The following is a 17,018-nucleotide window of genomic DNA, read 5'->3' on the forward strand; positions in this document are numbered from 1 at the left end:
AGAAGTTATACAGGGTATGTGTTTGAACTCTTTCTCGATGCAAGAATGCTCGGTCTCAATCTTCTCCTTGACAAAGAGAAATGTTACCATTCAACTATATCCACATTTTTCTCGTCGTCCATAATTCACAATTTTAAAAATTTAAAAATTTATGATCTTCAAATACAGGGACGGAATCAGGCATATAGTTCGAAGGGGCATCCGCCCCTGAAAATTATTTTTTTCTTACAAAAAAAATATTTATATGATTATGTCCTTCCATTTTACGAAAACTAATTCCGCCCCTGCTCAAATATATACACGTAGATTTAAAAATTAAGGGATATTAATAGATTTGGAAAATTTTAAGCACCAATGATATTATTTTTTTAATATATTTATTACTATTTTAATTTTTCATTCTTCAAACTATGATCGTTTAACCTTGCAATATACATTGTATTCTTCAAGATCTAAGATTCTAGTAAAAGAGAAAAATATAGTTTCTTGGAAGTTACTTTAGAGTGGAATAGAGAGTGAGTAATGAATGAAATAAGAAAAATTGTCATGTAGTGAATATGTGATGGATGAGATTTGTATTTTAGGTTCTTGTTGGTCTCGGCAATCAAACAAGACCAAATAGAACAAAGTCTCAATGGTGGGCTACATTGAACAAGTCTCTTTCAACACCTTTATCATCATATTTATTGTTATTTGGCATTTTTATTTTAGTATTTTGTTCGTCACCAACTATGTCATCTAATAATACACAAAATTTAGAATAATTTTATCATTATAGGTGTGGAATATTGCAAAGTATAAATATAATAATACTCAAAAACAAATATCCAATAATTAGTTCTAAAAGTTTTTAAGTATATAATTGACTAATAGATATAAGTTAGAATTACATTTACATATACTCTATCCTAACCTAATAATTAGTACTGGTTAATAGATAATTAAAGTTTTCTTCAATATAAATGTTGTGGGTATACACGAGACTTTCATTGTCTATTCGGTAATAAAAACTATTATTTTTGACAAAAAAAACCCTTGATATCTGAAAATCTATGTATTTCTGTAATTTAACAATGTGTGATTAACTTAATATAGACATTCGAACCATTGCTTTATTACATTTTAGCGATTGAATGTTAATTCGTTTTATTTGTTAATTAAATTTTAATTTTCCTTTAACGAAATTTTCCGGCTAAAATACATGGGCGGCAGCCAGATTTTGCCACGCTATATACATTTTATTTATATTTTCATGAAAACTTATCACATACGCATAATTACATTTCAGCCGAAAGTTTTTTAGACAAATTAAATATATATAACAACAACCACAAATAGTTTTTTTTTCCCGAAAAATCTCCCATTGACACTGAAATAAAGGGACATTTAGTTACCAATATAAAACCAATTAAAAGTTGATCACCAAAGTACAAAATAAGTGATAACTTAGATGCCCCAAGATCAACTACCCAAAAACATTATTACTACTTATCTTTATTGGTTCATATTTCAAATTAAATATAATCTATAATATTTTCAATCTCGCAATCGAATAAATAAATAAACTTTTACTGGTTTTAAATGTTTGATTTGGACATATTTCCCAAAATAGGTCGTGGAGATTAAACTTTAGGATAAATGATTTTGAATGTGCTCAAAAAATTAATATTTTGTAATTTGGTGACCAAATTCTGGTTCGTTTTAATTTGAAAATTAAATAATAGGAGAAGAACTACTCCTATTTTCCTAGTCATTTTAACTTGTGAATTTGCTCATTTGTTATACTTTTTGAGCTTCATTGCCTTATTATTTTTGCTTGAGCTGTTTCATGATCATTTATGCAAGATCAAGGTGTTCGGGGGCATATTTAAAATATTTTGAAGTTTCGGAGATCAACCAGGTACAAACGGTGGCACAAAAAAGTTCGAAAAAACTCGAAACGAAGGAAATTGGAAACCGTCGGTTGATCCAAGCCTTCGTCCGATCGGAACATGATCCAAACCAGCCCAGAGACTAGTTCAAGACCTTGGTCCGATCAGAGCATGGCTGACCGGTCTTAAGACTTGAAACTTGGCTGAAAGCTCCAATGAGGGGTGGATAGTCCCATACCACCTTGTGTTTTTGGGTTGAAATGTCAGAAAATCGTCCTTATTTGTCCCCTCAGCCCTTATACTTGAGGGCAACATGGGCTAAGAAAGCCCTAATTTTGAAGTGAAACATTACAAGAGACCTCCACTCATCCATCACTTCACCACCTACCTTTAGATTTCATTACTCAATCATTTTGAACACTTCATTGCTTTTTATGTATTCTCCATTTTTGGGAGTTCGGCTAAGAAAATTGTGGATGCTTTATTGTTGGGTATCAATACATTAGATGATTCAAACTTCATTATTGTTCTTTCTCTACTCCTCATTTATGGTATTTCTTTAAAGTTAATATTTGCTTAACTTTCTTTGATTGGGGCTTAATTTGACATATGTTGGTTAATTTCATGATAATTAGTTATTGGGTTTGGTTTAATGTGTTAATTTCTTATGCTTGACGTTAGGTTTAATGTTGGCCTATTGAATTTAGATACATGTGTTAAGACTTGACTTGAGGGAGCGGTTTTTAATACGGAACTAGACATTAATTAATTAGCACTTAATTAGACGAGAATGATTTCAGGTAATTAGGAATTAAATTTGGCTTAATTCCTTAAAAAACCCCCACCTTGCATTTTTTTTCGTTTATACCCTGACCTTGTAAAAACACCATTTGTACGCAATTTTGAGTTTTTATGTTTCATCTCTACCCAAAAGCATTAAATTGTACTCTTTTCATTTGAAAAAAAGTTTAAAACAATCCTTCATTTTTAACTTATATACTAATTAGATATTAATATTATTAATAATACAAAAACACCATCTTTTTCAAAACATTAAAAAATAATAATAATTTTTTAAAAAAATATTTCGAGTTTTTTTTTTAATTTTTTTTAAAAATATTTCCGACAAAAAATTAAAAATAATAATAATTTTTTTTAATTTTTTATTATTTTATCAAATTAAAAAAAAAAATTAATTATTTGGATGTATTTGATTATTTTTTAAGTTTAAGGATTTATTTGTATATTTTAAAATAGAAAAAAAGTATGTTTTAAACTCTTTTCCAAATGGAAAAAGTACAATTTAATGCTTTTGGGTAGAGATGAAACATAAAAATCCAAAATTGGGTACAAATGGTGTTTTTACAAGGTCAGGGTATAAACGAAGAAAAAGTGTAAGGTGGGGGTTTTTTAAGGAATTAAGCCATTAAATTTTTGTGTTTCCTTTAATCTGTGAGCTCCAATCTCTCTATTAGTCATGTTACAAGACCTAACTGAGCTGATGAGAAATTAATGGGCAAGGGGTTCCCATGTGAAGTGTTACACATCTTCAAGCAGTCAATTTTCATAATTTAAGGCTTTAATTAGAGTTATAAAAAGCCGATAAAAATTAGATTTCGGATAATTCATTTCCATAAGCAGATACACACAGAATGCACAACTATCTACCAACTGTTGGGTGAGCAAACCACAGCAACAACAAAATCAGCAGTTTGTTAACTACATCACTATTGCTAATACTAGTAATTAGAAACATAACCACATTACTTAGTTTGAATAGCAACTTCTATGTAACACGGAAACAGAGCATATACCATTATAGTTCTAAAAATACTATTCAATATGATCTCATTCAGACAGGAATTTGAGAAAAGCCAAATACTAGCGTTTCCCTTCACTTTTAATTACAAATAACTATCCTTCGCTTTCTCCGAGGTTTATTCCATTCTCCATCAACATCTCATCCAACCCTCTAGGCTCTATCCATCCGCGTTCCTTTTCTTTCCTATTACCTCCACGTAACTCTATATAAGTCATCTATATCAGACAACAGTTAGTAGTTACACTCCAAATAATGATAAAAAAAAAACGGGGAAGCAAATGGAATGAAGACAAGGCATTTCTGCTTTGAAGACTACAATAACAGAAGGGTGTTTCTGCAAAGCTATCCTCTTCAATGGGAAGGAGAAGATGACAGGGCTACTGAAGAGATGAGAAAGGTCACCAGAAAGAACTCTGAGAAGAAACCAATCAAAAAGATAACCGTGTCAATAATTCATTGGGCTGAAGGGAAAGTTGTGGTTTTGAAGAGATTCAAGCATAATCTCACGGTTTATGTCATAACTTGCATCCCCACCCCACGAACCGCCCAGCTCTAATTTCAGCTTGAGCTCTAGCCATTTCTAGTGAATCGTATTCCTAAACCTTATTGCTAAAGCCGATTTCAAGCCCCAGCGTAAATATCAGTGACAAACATCAAAACGCCCTTTAAATCTCTCTATAGTTAAAGTGGCTCTTAATTTATCTGCAGAACTCTATCTCTCGTCTATGTGAGACCTCTAATGTATTTAGACTAGTGCCATAAAGTAACATAATTCATAAAATTTAGATTTTCCATTCTAAATCAAATAAATCTCAAAAATTGTAACATAAACTTGTGCAAAGCCAAACAATGTCATAGAAGGAAAAAAAAGATAACAACAATCCCCAGTTAACCGTAAAAGCAAGTAAGATAAAAAAAAAATTCAAACTCTACATATCATATATTGGCACTTCCACAACTAATTTCTTTTACCAGCATAAGACTCTCGAAAAAGGAGTCTAATGATTGCGTGGTTGTATGATATGGGAAACTCAGATATACAAACTTACCAAAGAATGACACAAAGAATGTCCACAAATTGGTCATCAACCTCCATTGTTAATACACTACTAATCAGGAAGAACAAAGACTGATGACACCAAATCCTGATGAGTCCCATAATTAGCCATAAAAGTACAAAGATTGAACTTACTTCCTAATGCACAGACAGCTGGTCGTCAGAAAAATATTATTGACACGCCCATCGTGAAGCATCCTACAGCCACCCAGGGGCTCAAACGCTCACCTATTCAAGCAATTACACAAGTTATCAGGATGTAATTCAGGCTGAGCATATAAAGTTAAGTTCACAAAAATATAATGACATGGAGATTCTAGCATGATAATCTTTTAAGTTCTAATTCTCTTTCACATAACTTCAATGATAGAAAAGTTGGTTTATATGTTGAGGACTAAAAAGAACCTAAAGAAGGATCTTGATCCGATATACAATGAACCTTTAACATCAACTAGACTGTATGTAATACTTAATAGTATCCTCAATATTCAGAAGCCAGAAACTGGCTTCGAGATGGTAAGATCACTTTGATAATTCAAATAAGGGTGGAAACCAATGCTCTAAAGAAATTACTTTACACTTCTAGTTCTTGAATTAACCGAAAAGAATTTAGATAAAGAAGCTTACCTATTCTGGCTGCCTTCCAGAAAAACCCACGAAACCTATAGAAAATTTTCATTAGTCATTAGTCCATAACCACCAGCCCGACCAGATTCACCAAACTGATCAAAGATCACATCACTATGGATGTTATGCCACATAATTGACTTTCAGTGAGTATAGAAAGAGTAAAAAATGAATATATTTAATTACCAAATGCTGACCACAAGAAAATCATGTGTATGTCACGAAGTGTAGACAAATAGAAGTAGAAATTTTACTTTATTTACCATTTGAAAATTCTGGCCAAGGCCATCACAACCCAATTCACTTCCCAAGGAATGGACTAAAAAGCATGAATGGCCATGGAAAGGGAATGATTTCTTGCACAGGATAAGCACTGAGAATCTGGGATTATTCAATTCATTAGCCAACAAGGGGAGCTCCCCACACCCACCCCATTTCTAACCATTGTTTTACGGCTTAATCACCAAAAAAAACCCACCTTTTAGCCCTTTTTTGCACCCTGACGTTGCAATTTTGTCCGCTACACCCTAATTCGCACCTTTGGGTTTCAATTCCACCCTCAAAATCAAATTGGACTCTTTTTCACTCGGGAAAATTTCATAAGAACCCTTATAAAGTACTCTTATGAACTCTTTTCCACACAAAAAGTTAAAAATAGATGATTTATTTTAACTTTTTTCAAATGGAGAAGAGATCAATTTAGTACTTGAGGGTGGAATCGAAAACAAAAGGTGCAAATTAGGGTGCAGCTGACAAAATTACAACGTCAGAGTGCATTTGAAAAGGGGCTAAAAGGTGGGATTTTTTTTTGGTGATTAAGCCTTGTTTTACTCATACTTTATCAAATTAAGATGAATATAGATGAACAGAAGCAAGTGCCAAATATCAGGGTCGGCTAAAGAATACTGACGGTGAGAACCACTCCTAAGATAAGAGCAATTTAATAGCTCAGACAAGAGGAAATAAGCAAACTTATCAAGCAAAAGTAGGCGTAATGCTTTCAAGGGGCTCTAGATCTATAATCTGCAACCTAGCAGTCAGTATCCAAGCAAGGGTTACTTTTGGTCTTATAATGCTAACATGCTCAACATAGTTACCAAAGCAACTGCAGGCAACTAAGAAAATGTGAAACTTAATGATTTTCCAAAGAGTTTGAAGAACCCATGTCACTGAGCTTAACTAAATAAGTTTAACAAACAACCACAAACGGTTGAAGTTTTACTTAAGCTATAGTAGTTAATACTGTGTTTTAACGACAGTTAATCGGAACTTCAACAACTCTACCTTTGACTTACTTTTGTACAATGTATCAACATTCATCAACAGAAACTTGAATGTTTGCACGTTTACCGTAAAATTCAAATAGAACAAATGAAAAATGCGAGCAATGTTGTATCCGATACCACATAATTCCTCAAATTCAATCCTCAGTTGCTCACAAATAATCTCAAAACAAAATTAAAAATAAAGCATACTAACAACCTAATAACATAAATGAATTAAAAAGAAAAACATACCCAGTTCTCTGTTCCAAAATCGCCGGGAAGTGCATCTTAACATAAGTGCAAGTACAAATTCCCAATAGCACAACCGTTAAAAAAGAATGAAAATTGAACAGCGCAGACTGCAAATAAAATCCAATCCAATAAATTTCACTTCATTATTTCACAATACAAATACATTTATAAAATTAATATACCATGCCGTGATCCTCGTCGCCTTTTCTTGTCTCCAAATCTAGAAATCAGACAAGTTAATGGAGAATCATTATTCACATGAATTGATTATTGATTATTGATTGAACACAAATTACAAATTAATAGATAAAGCAGCTAATTTTTTTAATCAAATTAGGGTTTAGTAGAAGGAATAGATAGAATGGTAAATAAGAGGAACTTACCGCGAAAATTTGTGCAACAGATTTTGGATCCACAAGTAGACTCTCAAGCTTACACAGGAGAATGTAACCGTTTCTTTAGCAATTTATGTTTAAGACTTCTAAAATAATTACTTTATTTTATTATAATTCTCATTGCTTTATAAGTTTCAAATAAGACATTTATTTAAATACTAAATAAATGTTATAATTGGATTAATTAATTTTTAATTAATATAAATAGTTTAATTTTTTAAAAAGATTAAAATTATATAATCTTTTTAATATTTTTTAATGGACCCTTTTTTATCAAAAAAAAAATTATTTCAAAAATATATGCTCCATTCGTATACACTCCTAACCGGTGTGGGGATGATTTTTCTTTTTAAATTCTAACTTCAAATAGTGATATTTTTGAATTTTATTGAATTTTAAATAAATTAAAAATCAAAATTTGTCAATCTCCGAATCTGGTGGTGCCTCCTTCGAATCGGCAAACCGAATCTCGTTTGTTTTCCAAGAAAAAAGACGAATCAGATCTAGTCGAACCGAAAGACGAGCAGCAAACTTGCTCGTCTTCTATGGTGAAAGACGACCTCCGAGGTTCAACCAGATTTGGCTCATTCGTCTTCCTCTTTCAACTAGTGGGTCCGAGGGAGGCGACGGGACAGAGGAAGGCTGAACTGAAATCGAAGGCATTTGCCTAATTAAATATGAAAAAAATTAATATCATTGATAATAGATTTATATCAAATAAAAACATTATCATATTAAACGGTTTTTGATTTAAAAATATTTTTGATTATTTATTTATGTTAAATAAAAAAATTATTATTATTATTTGTTTAATTTTTTGAGGCAGAAGATTTGTTTGTACTATTTATAATGTTAACTACTATTTAGAATATATGGTAAATATTAAGGGTTTATTTAAATTTTTTTCCAAGTAAAAAGAAGTCAATTTAATATTTTTATGGTATGAGTGAAAGGCAAAAATACGAAATAGAATAAAATTGGCGATTTTAAAACGTCGAGGTGCTATTAAAAAAAGTTTAAAGGTCGGTGATTTCTTAGACATTAGGCTTTTTAAAAAATATGAAGCCCACATGGATTTTAACACACGTTACTAATTGATTAAAACTTCTGTAAAATTTTAAAGTGAGCTAACATTACAAATTTTTAAATTTTTTTGATTAGAATTGCAAAATAAAATAATTCGGACTTTTTTTTGTCTATCGATGCTTTTATTATTATTGTTATTATTATTATTGGAAAAGGGAGATTTTGGTGTTTATATGAGAAATTGATCTCATATTTTTAATAGAATTTGCTGAGCGCACGTACCATCTGAACTATAACTTATTTAATAGTATTTTTAATTATAATAAGAAAATCCTTCTCTTTAAAACAGTAACGTATATAATTATTTATATATTATTACATTTTATATATAATTTTTTTATGCAAACTCTATTTATCATGGCTATTGTAGAATTATAAATTATATTATTATTCTTGTTTTTGTCGAGATAAATCATACCAATGATCAACTTAAATTTTGATTTTTTTTAGTTTTATTCCCAGTTCTATTGGCGTATTTTAAGAAATATGTGAATATAATCAATAAAATTATAATATATTTCTAAAAATATTGGCAAAATAAATTTTAAAATTAGAGTCTATTCCATACTTAAGGTGATTCCCGCATCTCAAATGTAACAGAAAAATTCCTAAATACACTTTATTCATCATATTATATCTTCACATAACTCATAAAATTCAAACATGTAATATAGAGATATTGGCAAAACAAATCCTAACGTTTCAATTTGGCTTAATGTACATATTAAACCTTCACTTTTGGTTTGGTTTTAAATTTGGAACCCAATGAACTTTTTTTTGATGGAAGTACTTAATGTCATAAAAACAGTTTACATCGGACCCTCCGAATCTAAAAGGCCACATGTCCGTTAATGACTGGTCAATATGAACCATCGAGCATAATACGTAAGCGCTGAGTTGTATGATCCTCAACATGTCATTTTTTTTAATGCTATGATCTTTTATATGTTATTTTGTTTTCTATTATTTTACTTATGCGGAGTTCTTACGCGGTAAAATTAGACTGAAAAACAATTGGCTAAACCCATCTAGAGGCCTTTGTACTATATCATTTTTGTTCAAAAAGCCCATGTACTATTTTTTTTGTTATTTAGGTCCCTCTACTTACATAATTTTTGATTTTTAGGTCCTTTTTCAGTTTTTTCCAATTCCTTTACTTACAATTTTTTTTTTCCTCCAGTCCCTCAAAAGGACCTAAAAATTGGAATTTTGCCAAGTACATGGACCTGAAGAACAAAAAAATAGTATAAAGACTTTTTGAATAAAAATGGTATAGTATAAGGGTCTCTAGATAGGTAGAACTTAATTCATATGAAATAAATAGATAATATTCCGTTATTACAAAAATAAACATCGCACCATGAGAATCTAGTTATCTCACCATGTACGTAAGCACTCGTGCATTACAAATTGCTTAACTCGCACTCTTTACACGACAAAATCTTGCCATGAATTATCACTAAAAACCTCAGCATCCACTCATCATTACATGTATAATACACATATATAAATGCTGGCTAGCTTTTTGCCCAAGTCCATTGAACTTATTAATATATTACATATAAAATAACCAAGTTGCAGAAGGATTGCATAATGGTATATCAAGAATTCTAAGAAGTTTCCTAGCAAATACAAAACCGTCAGTTATGACCCTTTTTCAATTCAGCCCATCACAATCATATTTTATTCTTTAAATTTCTATTTCTGGTCCTACTTGTCTCTTTAGTAATCTATAAATACTTATAAATTTTATCTACTTATCATCCAAACGTGCCATTTTTTGCCACCAAATTTGAAAATAATCCAACTTAATTTGCTAGACCGTTTTTATAGTTATTTTCTACATTTATCCAATTAAATCCACCAAAATGGAAAACGGAAAGAAATCAAAGAAACAAGATAGGGGAAGTAGTGGATCTTCCGAGGCTCGATATAGAGGGATTCGACGTCGGCCATGGGGTAAGTTCGCTGCCGAAATTCGCGATCCGACGAAAAATGGTGCTAGAAGATGGCTTGGAACATTTGACACGGCTGAAGATGCGGCTCGAGCTTATGATAAAGCTGCCTTTGCATTTAGAGGTCATTTAGCTATTCTTAATTTTCCAAATGAGTATCAATACCACAGCCAAACTAGTAATGAGCTCTCATTTGCTTCTTCTTCTTCGTCTCCGTCGTCGTCGTCGAGTTCTTTCGCTTCTGCTCCGGCAGCTTCGAGCTATGGTACAATGATGGGTTCTTCTGCAGGACATGAAGTGTTTGAGTTTGAGTATTTGGATGATAAATTGTTAGAAGATCTTCTAAATCAAGATGGTAGGCTCTGTTAATTTATTCGCCAAGCCGAATTACACCCCCAGAAAATTAATTCTTTCATTTTAGTCCATACATTTTCAAATTTCCTTCCTTAATTAGTATTTTGTTTTTTCCATCATATGCCTCTTATATACTTTCTTTTGTCCCATCAATCTTTATTTGCATTGGTTTGTATTTGTTAAACATGTTAAAGAAATTAATTAGCTTAATTGAAATTCATATGATATTATTTCCTGTGGGCCTTGAAAGGTCAACAATGAGTCTACTACCTGAGACTTTTTTCTTACTTTTGTTGATACAAAAATATAATCTTGTTTATGTGGCTGACATCAATTGTTAGCATAGTGATTAATAGAAATTATAATTAAACAATTCATATTAAATCGAAACTGAAATACACGAGTAAAATCGATGTTTGCACAAGTCTGCTTGTTTACTTTTATGCACATTGTACGCATTGATTTTACATTCTCTATTGCACATAGGACTTCCGCGAGCATTTTGATTCACTTGCTTATAGGTAAATGAACCGAGCCGAGACGAGTTCTGGAATATTCATATTCAGCTCATTTAGCGAACAAAGTTTGGTTCATATTTATTCGAGCTTTAGACGGAGTGTTCATATTCGGTCCGTTTAGATTTTTCCGTAATTATGTTTAACTCATGTTCAGCTCGTATTCGTTCGCTTACAAGCTCGATGCGTACCAAATGAGCTCGTACGCGAGCCCGTCCGTTTAATAGCTAAAACTGGCTCAAGATATCATGAAATAATTCAAATAAAACCCACGTAACAAGACAAGAAAGTAATAAAAAAACAAATCAAGCATAAATAAACTAATTTTAGTGTTAATGGTAGAAGCTTTTAGGCGGCAACGGCCCGAAACACTTGTTGGATAGAATCTGTAAATGCACTGAGTCTAAACAAGTAATCAGACTGTGGAGTTCGGTTCTCTTTCCCCACTAAAATCAACTTATCCACCAACTAATTTATTTCACATTGTTTAACAAATAAGAAAATGATTTGAATTTAACAATAAGCTAATTGCAACTGTAAAGCAAATATTAAAATTAAACAGTTTTTTAGTTGTAAGAGATGGGAGTATATGAGAATAATATTATTCATATTTCATTATGTCCCACGTCATTTTTACAACAAGCCAAAGATCATTTGCGATCGGAAATTTTTATTTATTATTTATGTTTTTATCATTTAATATTTATACATGGCTAACGCCTCATTGGTTTGTTACACGAATGACGTGGCGCAACCGTTGCGTTGTATAATTATTCATTCATCGATTATAACCCACTTTGATCAATTGCAGTTCAAGCTATTCTTAGGCATTAATTATGCTTTTTCGAGACATTAACTACCAAACCTAATAAAAACCCATTCTTTAATTCATTCTCTTATAATTAAATTTTAGGTTATAGATTGATCTATCCTAAATCAGCGCTCTCGAGTCATATTTAAAACACACGGAAACATGGCTAAAATAAACGAAGCACTAAGCAAAATAAACAACACGCAATCAAACTCATAAATCCACAATCCGCTAAAATAAAATAAACAAACTTCAAGCGTTAGTCTCCAATATGGGTTTCTTGTAGCTACTCATAAATAAATCAAAAACAACAATACAAATTTCAGAATACATAGTTAAAGGAACACAAACAACTATCCCTGCGGACAAGATGTCGTCTTCTTTGTTCGTTTAATTCTTTGTTTTTCGGTAAGTGGAAAATCAACCAGAGGTACGGACCGTATTCTTTAGGTGCTTAGAATTTTATTATTCTAATAGAAAGACTAATATGGCAGCTCACTTTTTAGCTAGAAAAGTATTGACAGATTATGATTTGGTCTATAAATGGATGGACACTGTCCCTCTAGATATTATTCCATATATATTGCTGCTTTACATAATTATACTTCAATTGGCTCAGGTTTTAGTAGACCTGTTTATGCGACTAAGTACTCGGTCCATCCGCCCAGAACCGTCCCTTTAGAACCGAATTTGCATGGACACTAATATTTTTGTCTCGTGTCAGGCCTGAGCTCGAGTCTGTGTCACGCAAACGAAGAAGCTCGGCGCATGTATGTAATGTAAGGGCCGAACTTAAATAGCAAATATAAAAGCCGAACCGGGTTCAGACCGGACTTGAATTTACATAAAAATTAGTAAAATCCGATCTAGACCGGGTCCGGAACTAGCCTATAAACATGTTTAGTTTTTAAAAACAATTTAATATACATGATATCTCAATCCCTGTGGCCACTTTGGCATCTTCTAATAAGAAAGTTCTTCTATGCTTAATTTTGACATTGTTATTGATGAATGATTCGACAGTAATAATATGAAAAGTTACATCATAAAATTAGTAGACAAAATTTATTTTATTTTCATTTGAAAAGTTACATCATAAAATTAGTAGACAAAATTTATTTTATTTTCATTTGATAAATTAGAGTTATTATAGGGCCCACAAAATGCATAAAACATTAACTAACTAATAACTAACTAACTAACTTCCTTAATTGGGAAAAAAAATTACACATCTTGAACATGCTTTCACAGCTAAATCATAATGATTCAATCTTTAATTCTTAATTCTTGATTCGTGTATTCAAAATCGAGAAGCTCCTCCAGCAGCGTATCATCCAAACACTCAAATTCAATCACTTCTCTCCTCCGTTCATCATCATTAGTCCCACTTGTCGACACATTCTGTAAAATCGAGGAAGAAGAAGAACCCGAACAAGAATAAGAAAACGAAGAAGAAAACGAAGAAAAAGACGAAGATGATAATAACGATGATGACGACGAACAAGAAGAAGAAGTAGCAAAATCGACCTTAATCGAAGGGTATTCGTCCGGAAAGTTGAGTTTGGCTAATTGACCTCTCATTGCATATGCAGCTTTATCATAAGCTCTTGCTGCTTCTTCAGCCGTACTAAAAGTTCCGAGCCATATTCGTGCTCCTCGCCTCGTAGAATCTCGAATCTCCGCCGCGAATTTCCCCCATGGCCGGCTTCGTACCCCTATATATTTAGCTTCTTTAGTATGCTTATCCATTGCTCTGTTTCTGGGAAAATTTGAACTAATAATTTGCATTTGAGTAGTAGATTTAGCTTCATTGTGACATTTATAATGCTTCTATAGCCATGTACGGATCAAATCTCTATAAAAATATTAAAGTTTAAAGATTGATTAATATAATTAATTAGTGATTCTGTTCAATATATGCTAAAGAATCAAATATTGATGGAGACGGATCAATTTGAGATGTGAAGTTTTACATAGCTAATTAGTAGCTACGTATTATTGATGATGAATATAGGTGATGAATTTTGATGATGGCTTTAGCATCAAGGACCACTTCTTTTTGTATCTCCACATTTTTATTTGATTGTTTGTTTAATGATTTAATTATATTTCATATTCTTGTTTGGGTCCCGAGAAAGTTCTGATGCTGTGTGATGAGGTAAGCTGCATGACGTTTCCAAATGTTTTCTCAGATTTGTCAACCTTTTATAAATTTAATAAATTATTTTGTAATTAACGAATAAAAAGCCAATCCGATCTTTAAACTTATGAGACAGGTTTTTGTAAACTAAAATTTGACCTAGTTTGATAATCAGTCTTTAACTCTTTAAGATAAATATAATTTCATCATTCGTATATTTTCTGAGCGCGTAAAAAGCAACTGTTAGTTTGACATATGATATCAAATAAAAAAAATTAAAATATATTGAAATTAATATCAAATATTATATATTACTATTTGTACGGTTGTTTTTTATGTGCTATATAAATACTAAAAATGGAGGTAATTGATCTTATTTTAAAGAACTACTATAAATTAAAGTGTTAAACAGACTCACAATTAATTGACAATTAACTAGTAGATTATGCTTACTGGGTATTTTAAATCTGCCTGATAGTGTCCTCAAAAAATGACGTATAAATTGGTAAGTATGTCATTAGCTGATTACGTTTTGATTAGTTCGTCATCAAGCTTACGTTACCGGTTAGTTATATAGCTAATATATTTTATACAAGTACATGATTCTATGATGCTAAAGATTAGTATTTTATTACAAAAGGAACTAACAAAATCAAACAATTATAATTTAATTTTGGTAAGACTACCAAATTTGAAATAAGATCTTAAGAAAGCATTAGAAATATGTCATGTTTTTGTGTGATTGATGATGCAACATTGCTTACGTACATGAGCTAGGTAGTTGTTTGCATAGAACTTCATGTCTTTATTATTTTATGGGTTTTTTGTTTGATGATTCTTTGTATTTTGTCAACTTTCAATAGTAAAAGGCATACATGGTCTTAATTAGGAAATAATAAAACCATTTTCTTTTAAATTTTGAAATTAATCAATTATTTAATATAATATTCAAATATTTGAATTTAAATTAAGATAGATTTGTGTTAATTCATGCTTCAAAATCAATAAACGTTCGCTATTAGAGTAATTAACACTATAATTAAAATTTTGCCTTAATTTCAAAGAATGAATATGATTGGTGGCTATTTGTGTTAATGGCGGATCGTATTTATATCATGTTGATACGATTAAGGTCAACATGAAACGATCAATTTAAGTAACAGTGCCAAAAAATTAGTCATACACGACACAACACGATTAACACGTTATAATAAATAAATAATACAACTAACACGACATATACGTACAACACGGCAAACACGATTCATTTAACACATAATTATATTTAAAGCATATAAAATATGATTTTAATTTCAAATTTTTCAATCCATATTCAAAATTATAAATTTTTAATATAATAAATTTTATTTATATATTAATATAATTATATTTAATTTAATAATAAAAAATATATATTATGAAATTGTAATTTTTATTATATTATTACAAGTAGTATAATTTATAAATGGATTAGTGAATCAATCTATACCACGATATATTTATTTTGTGTCATAATCGGTTGACATGTTTTTTACACGCACCACTAAAATTGCATCCGAATATTCCACTTTTATATGTTTGGAAAATCAGATTACCGTATTATGACGTATTTGACATCCATAGCTATTTGACATATGGATTTTGAATTAAAGAAACCAAATTTTGATGGTCAAGTTTAATAGGCAGTAATTTCTGTTTAAGATGGATATAAATTGTGTAAAGTCCATTTAGAATTTCTCATGTTTTTACTTATAAGAAATTTAGATGAATATAAATCTCACTTAGTATTTTTAGTGCACACAAAAACATCAAAAAACATTAAAGGATTGTGATGGATAATATAAGTACTAATATTTGACAATAACCATACTGCCAAGAGAGATAAGGCTTGAGGCAGTATAGTTCTGGCACATGGATGGCTGTGGGGATTTGGGTGCATTCATCTAATAATTCTTTTTAAAATTTTGATTTTGACACAAAAATAAAGCATTGGCTAGTTTGAGCCATTTGATAACCTTTTTTCTTATTATAATAAAAAAGATATTTAAAGTTGAAACTGTTTAATTTAAATAATATGTCAATTTTTGTGCCTTTCATCCATTAAAAAATTAAAGACAACGAAATTAATAATATTATAAATAGGGCTACATATAAAATTGAAGTCTAGCTAGGTCATGGTAGATTTGGCGGTGACAACAGTTTTCTATAATCATGCATGATGATGACTACATTGTTTTTCTTTTTTATGTTGGATATCATTTGCTTGACTTGTTATAGAATGGTCCCTAATATTCACTACAAGTTGTAGTAAACTTGTTAGCTATTGGCTTTAATAACATCACCTATTTGATTTCAAAATAAAAAAACATCGCCTAAATTGTTTTAAAATTTAGAATTTAAGTTTAGGGAAAAGACGATTTTCGAGTTTAATCAAGATTTATTTTTTTATCGGGCCGCTAAAATTTTATCCTTAACTTTATATTATGTTTTTTTTTCATGTTTCCTAAAATTTATTTAGAATTATGTTTTTTTTTCATGTTTCTTTAAATGGGCCGTTATTAAAACGAAGAATGAAAATGAAGAGGAGTGCAACGATTTGAAATTGGATTAAGAACAAAAATTTCCTGCAATTCATGTTGTAGGAAACTCCTGCTACTGTGTACGTGGCTAATATAGATAGGCTGCTGTTTGTTGAATGCATAACATGATAAAGAGTAATTTTACTCCTCAAATTTATTGTGAGTTCTATATCAAATAGTTAGACTATATATTTATACAAAATTATCTTGTAATATTGGTTGCACAAAAGGCATGCTACTGTATATGTGGCAGTTGTAGATAGGCCAATATTGTTCCATCTTAACATAT

General features: G+C 30.8%; 3 protein-coding genes across 5 annotated transcripts; 1 reads left to right on the forward strand and 2 right to left on the reverse strand.

Moving 5' to 3' along the window:
• Positions 1-3,655: 3,655 nt before the first annotated feature.
• Positions 3,656-7,386, reverse strand: LOC126657737 (uncharacterized). Of its 3 annotated transcripts, none has more exons than XM_050352493.2 (6): positions 7,278-7,386; positions 7,077-7,114; positions 6,895-7,001; positions 5,378-5,412; positions 4,886-4,978; positions 3,656-3,908 (listed from the first exon to the last, which is right to left on the reverse strand). In XM_050352493.2, exons 2-5 carry the CDS (start codon positions 7,077-7,079, stop codon positions 4,911-4,913), a joined length of 213 nt encoding a protein of 70 aa, XP_050208450.1. In that variant the 5' UTR covers positions 7,080-7,114; positions 7,278-7,386; the 3' UTR covers positions 3,656-3,908; positions 4,886-4,910. The 3 variants fall into 3 exon arrangements, with proteins under 3 accessions (XP_050208450.1, XP_050208449.1, XP_050208448.1); XM_050352492.2 differs by lacking the exon at positions 3,656-3,908 and adding an exon at positions 3,916-4,106; XM_050352491.2 differs by lacking the exon at positions 3,656-3,908 and having other exon boundaries at positions 4,604-4,978; positions 7,278-7,385.
• Positions 7,387-10,156: 2,770 nt separating this feature from the next.
• On the forward strand, positions 10,157-10,843 carry LOC126657397 (ethylene-responsive transcription factor ERF098-like). The gene has a single exon (XM_050352072.1). The coding sequence runs from the start codon at positions 10,244-10,246 to the stop codon at positions 10,697-10,699; it is 456 nt and encodes a 151-aa protein (XP_050208029.1). The 5' UTR covers positions 10,157-10,243; the 3' UTR covers positions 10,700-10,843.
• A 2,378-nt stretch (positions 10,844-13,221) lies between these two features.
• Positions 13,222-13,876, reverse strand: LOC126656601 (ethylene-responsive transcription factor ERF095-like). The gene is made up of 2 exons (XM_050351200.1): positions 13,538-13,876; positions 13,222-13,411 (listed from the first exon to the last, which is right to left on the reverse strand). Exons 1-2 carry the CDS (start codon positions 13,796-13,798, stop codon positions 13,277-13,279), a joined length of 396 nt encoding a protein of 131 aa, XP_050207157.1. The 5' UTR covers positions 13,799-13,876; the 3' UTR covers positions 13,222-13,276.
• Between the last annotated feature and the right edge of the window lie 3,142 nt (positions 13,877-17,018).

Source organism: Mercurialis annua, linkage group LG7 (genome assembly GCF_937616625.2).
Source record: "Mercurialis annua linkage group LG7, ddMerAnnu1.2, whole genome shotgun sequence".
NCBI lineage: Eukaryota > Viridiplantae > Streptophyta > Magnoliopsida > Malpighiales > Euphorbiaceae > Mercurialis > Mercurialis annua.